The following is a 5,334-nucleotide window of genomic DNA, read 5'->3' as shown; positions in this document are numbered from 1 at the left end:
CTGAAGAGTAGCCTCATTATTCCATTCCTTGAGCATGCATTTATATAGTTGATATGAATGTGGCACTCTGGAAAGCCAGAGGTTCTTTGCTGAACAGGATCACCTAAGGTGTTGTCAATGTTAAGTGGGGATTAAATGAATATAGAACAAACTGAAAGAAATTACAAATAAAGGGAGATTTATTTGAGGAGTAAGAATTACTAGGTTATGTGAATGGCAGATTTTTAGGAAAATTGCTAGAAAGCTCTTCTACCATCCCTCTTTTAGCTGCTACAACCATAGTAAAGTCTCATTTCAGTTCTTTACTTCTCTGTCCCATCACTCTCTTGCTCCACTGCTTTTTCATGGCGTTCTTCACATCGGCATTCCTCAGAGTGTAGATCAGGGGATTCAACATAGGGGTTATGATGGTATAGAACACAGCTACCATTTTATCTTCCGTGAAGGTGGTTGAGGGTCGCAAGTAGATGAAGATGCAGGGTGCAAAGAACAAAATGACCACAATGACATGGGAAGCACAGGTGGAGAGGGCCTTCCGCCTTCCCTCCGCGGAGCGGGTCCTGAGGGAGAACAGGATAACGGCATAGGAGCCCACAAGAATGATGAAGCAGCTCAAGGATATCATCCCGCTATTGGCCACCACAATGACGCCCACCACATAGGTGTCTGTGCAGGCCAGCTTCAAGAGAGGATGGACGTCACAAAAATAATGATCGATCAGATTGGGACCACAGAAGGGCAACCAGACGGTGAGAAGGGTCTGGATGATAGAATGCATGAAGCCCCCCACCCAAGAACTCACCATCAATATGGTACAGACCTTCTGGTCCATAATGGTTGTGTAGTGCAGGGGTTTACAGATGGCCACATACCTGTCATAGGCCATGACCGTGAGGATGAAGATCTCAGTGCAGCCAAAGAAATGGACCCCAAAAAGTTGAGCCATGCAACCTACAAAGGAGATGGTCTTGACCTTAGCTTGGAAATCTACAATCAGCTTTGGAGCAGTGACGGAAGAATAGCAAATGTCAACAAAAGATAAGAAACTGAGGAAGAAATACATGGGAGAGTTCAGATTTGTGCTGCCCTTGATCGTCAGGATGATAAGGAAGTTCCCAAAGATGATGATGGCATAAAAAAGTAAGAACAGTAAGAAGCATACTTGCTGCACCTCCTTGTTCTGGGACAGACCTGTCAGTATAAATTCCGTGACATTACTTTCCATGAGATCTTGACAGTTTTCAAGTGAGCTAAACCGTGTAAATTTACCTGAGGGTACAAGGAAGTAAGAACGTCATTAGTTGTGGGTCACATGTGAAGTCATGACTAACTTTTACTAAACACACACCTTGAACAGTGGTTCACTGGGGGAGTGGGAGCGGGGAAGCGATGAACACATCAAAGAAGTAAAGTTACTATGTTTGTACATGAAAAATCATAGATGTAGATGGACTCCCAGGAAAAATCTCAGAGGCCCTCTAGTCAAATCCTTATATTGTGGGTCACACAGGAGTTCAGTGACTAAGTTGCATCCTAGTTCTTTCCTTCTGGAAAATTGCCATTGTGGAAACTACTATTCTGCCCCACCCCACCCCAAAAAACTATGATTTGATAGAATGTATCTAAGACCAGATGGGTTAAATAAGTACCAGTACCATGAAAGAAATGATTATTTAATCTTATATTAATAGCCACATTATTATGTTATATTAATAATCAATTATTAAATTAGGATTGTTTTTCCTTCCTATTCCTCATTCAGAAACCAACCCTCATGGCCATTTAACCAGCCTCTGAAGGACATGGCTGATAGATAAGATTGCCCAAATTCTCTGGATCCATGCTTTTTAATCTTTGGTGGGATCCCACTTACCCAGAAGATCTTGCAAACAAAATCTAGTCTGGATAAGTTCTTGTCCTTTAGAAATAAGCCCCTATCCTTGGAATTTAGGGTGACCTAGCTTATGAAGGAGAAAAACAAGCAGAGTAGTCTAAACAGAGATGGATTCTTTTGGCCAGATTGCTGGAGGTGGCTGATTCTCATAATCAAGTCATGTTCTCAGTCAGAGCAGCTGAAGACTATCAGCCAACCTCCTCATTAATATGTCCACCCCCTGCTTCTGTTGACCAAGCAGGGTTGATCTCTACCCGTCAAAGGTATTTAAGCATTGGGTAATCTTAGTGGTTGGAGTCTCTGGTCATGTGAACAAATTTAAAGGAAAATTGCTAGAAAGCTCTTCTACCAGCCCTCTATTCGCTGAAAGAAACCATTAACTATCAATTTATTGATTGTTGATTAGCCTAATTAATACATTGATTTATCTAGAAATTCTGTCTCTCAAGATTCTCATTCATCACACATAGCTAGTAGATCTTCCTGAATCCTAAAATACACTTCTCTTTTTAAAATGAATAAACAAAGAAAAACAAACATCTGATTTACTCTTTGTCACAGAAATAATACATACTGTTAGAGAACGGAACATTAGGTAATTAAGAGACTGAAGAAATGGCATCGGTAAGAAAGATGCCTAGTGGTCGTTTTTAATTCTCAATGATACATTTTGATGTCATAGAAAAGGAGTGAAAGCCAAGTCATATGGGTTTTCATCTTAGCCCTGCAGTGCACTTGTGTGTGACTCTGGATGTCTCACTTCCCTTCTTTGGGTCTGTTTCTTCATCTGTAAAATTAAATAGTGGGGTTAGAGTTTCTCTGAAGTCTCTTCCAGCCCTGACGTTCTGTGAAAATTTGTGCCTCGACCACATTTGCAGAGCCATTAGCAATGCAGGTGGGAAGTGCCAGTTTCCATGGAAGCAAATCCACCCAAGTAGAGCAGATGCTTTCCATCCACTGATCCTTCTCACCCCCACAGGTTGACTCCTCACCTGATCTCCTTCATTCCTGTCTCTGCCCAGTATGACTAATCCTCTGTAAATGGATCTGATCAATGCAAAAGCTCAAAAAAATTAGCACTGCACAGGATTTTAGGACACAGAATATCAGAGGTTGAAGAAACCATGGAACATGGAACATAAGATGTCAGAGATAGAAAGACCCGAGGCTGAGAAGAGAAACCTTGGATAAGTGAGGAATGGAAATCCAACTGCCCTGAAGTCACCTGGTTTAGATGTAGTGATCCTAGACCTGGAGTGACCAATCTATTAATAAGCCAGTGTATCTGGGAATACAAAAGATAGACAAAATTAGTCGCTACCATGTAAAAGGGGCAGCCAAGTAGAGTGGTGGATAGAGCATTGGACATAGGTTCAAGAAGACCTCAGTTCAAATATGGCCTCAGATACTAGCTGGGTGACCCCGGGCAAGTCACTTGACCCTGTTTGCCTCAGTTTCCTCATCTGTAAAATGAGCTAGAGAAAAAAATGGCAAACCACTTTATGTCTTTGCCAAGAAAACTCCAAATGGGGTCATGAAGAGTCAGGTACAACTGGAAAATGCCTGAACAACATTAACAAACTATACTAGAGCATATATCCTAATAGGGGAGATAACGTGTACTTAAATTGGTATATGCAAGATATGTGAAAAGTGACCTGAAAGAGAAAGGCTTCAGCAGCAGGCTGGGCTCAGGGAAGATAGTGTTTGAGAAGCAGTAAATGTGATGGTTGAGTGGCTATTGTTAGACCAAAGGAAATCATGTATGCATAGTCAGTCAAGAGTCTGACAATAAGCATTTATTTAGCACTTACAATATACTAGGCACTGTGCTTTGAAAAACTATTATAAATACATATATATCATAATTAAATAATATTATGTAACAGTATATATTATAATATATAAACTAGGCACTGTGCTTTGAAAAACTATTATAAATACATATATATCATAATTAAATAGTATTAATACAAATAATATTTGTAACAGTATATATTATAATATATAAGTAATATACATTAACTAAATGACACAAAATTAAATTTATATATCAATGTTATTATTGTACATTAATTATAATATATTAACATGTATTTTAAAGCATCATATAAATTAAATTTAGTATTATTGCAGTTATTATTAGAATTTTTAGTTGTTTAGAAAACAAGAGAGGTACTCCAGAACTGGAAAAGGATGAACGTACCCTTTTTCATAGAAAGGGATTGGAAAGTAATCAGAAAACCATTCACTAGTGAATTTGATTTCAATCTTTGGAATAATTCTCAAAAATATGAGAAGGGGGAAGTTTTTGATATGCATTTAGAAAAGGAAGAAGTGATTGCTAAATGCCAGCATGACTTCAGCAGGCACAGATTATACCAGATTCACTTCCTTTCCTTTTTATAACAGGGTTACTAGACTAATGTCAGCCAGAGAGATGTTGTAGACATGAAATACTTTGATTCTTCCAAAGCATTTTTAAAGTCTTTTGACAGAATAAAGGGAATAGCTATTGGCTAGGTGATCATAACTTGGCCAGGTTCAGAATTATTTGAATGACCTGATTCAAAAGATAACTCATGATCTTTCCCTCCATCCTTCCATTCTCACTTCCCTGTCACTGCATTCCGAGTCCCCTAGGCTCAAATCCCAGCTGTCCACCTCCACTTTTGCCTCTCACTCTCCATAGTCAGTTTTCACATTCTGTCATTTCTTATTTTTAGTTTTAATTTTTGAAGTAAAACAAACATTTCCATAATAGGAAGCAAAAAAAAATGAGTCTACATGAAACTCCAAATCTATTATGCACATATTATGCATTTTTATGTATTTATATATATATATTATGTATATATTGTGTATTTTTAATATGTAATAAAGTTATGTTTTTTTTTCATTTTTTTTCCTTCCCTCTCCCCCACACCCGCTCTAGAGATGGCTACCATTAGTCACCAATGTGTTTCTTTCTCAGCATAGGACCATTTTACATATACTTTTATTTATTAGTTCTTTTTCTGGGTGCAGATAGTGTCATCCTTCATAGGTTCTTTGTAGTTTGGGTATTTACAATAGTGATTTAGTCACTCCAAGTTTTCTTAAAACAATGTTGCTGTTAACTATATATATATTGTTTTCTTGTTTCTCCTCATTTTGTTCTTCATTATTTCATATAAACCTATCCATGTCTGCCAGAAGTCCACAAACTCATCATTTCTCACTGCCCAGCAGCATATTCTTGTCACAAGCATATTCTACAACTTGTTCAGCCATTGTCCACCTGACAAGTGTCCCTGCAATGTTCAGTTTTTTACCACCACAAAGAGAGTTGCTATAAATATTTTTAAACATGTAGGTTCTTTTCTTTTTTCCATAAAATCTTTCCTATGTTCCTGCTTCTCACCTCTGACAATGTACCAGCCCTGAGGCAGGACTTCCTA

At 38.2% G+C, this 5,334-nt stretch overlaps 1 protein-coding gene across 2 annotated transcripts in view; it reads right to left on the bottom strand.

Moving 5' to 3' along the window:
• Window positions 1–266: 266 nt before the first annotated feature.
• The window catches only part of LOC127540301 (olfactory receptor 4S2-like), an 8,560-nt gene continuing 3,492 nt past the window's right edge, over window positions 267–5,334 (bottom strand). Inside the window, exon 2 of one of the 2 annotated variants that reach the window (XM_051964935.1) lies at window positions 267–1,217. In XM_051964935.1, coding sequence (XP_051820895.1) covers window positions 290–1,217 — 928 coding nt within the window. In that variant the 3' untranslated portion in view covers window positions 267–289. Of the gene's footprint in view, window positions 1,226–5,334 lie in introns of those variants that run through there. The other variant, XM_051964936.1, reaches the window with a different exon arrangement.

The sequence above is a fragment of the Antechinus flavipes genome, chromosome 6 (assembly GCF_016432865.1).
Source record: "Antechinus flavipes isolate AdamAnt ecotype Samford, QLD, Australia chromosome 6, AdamAnt_v2, whole genome shotgun sequence".
Lineage (NCBI taxonomy): Eukaryota > Metazoa > Chordata > Mammalia > Dasyuromorphia > Dasyuridae > Antechinus > Antechinus flavipes.
This window is presented reverse-complemented; position numbering and strand designations above follow the sequence as displayed.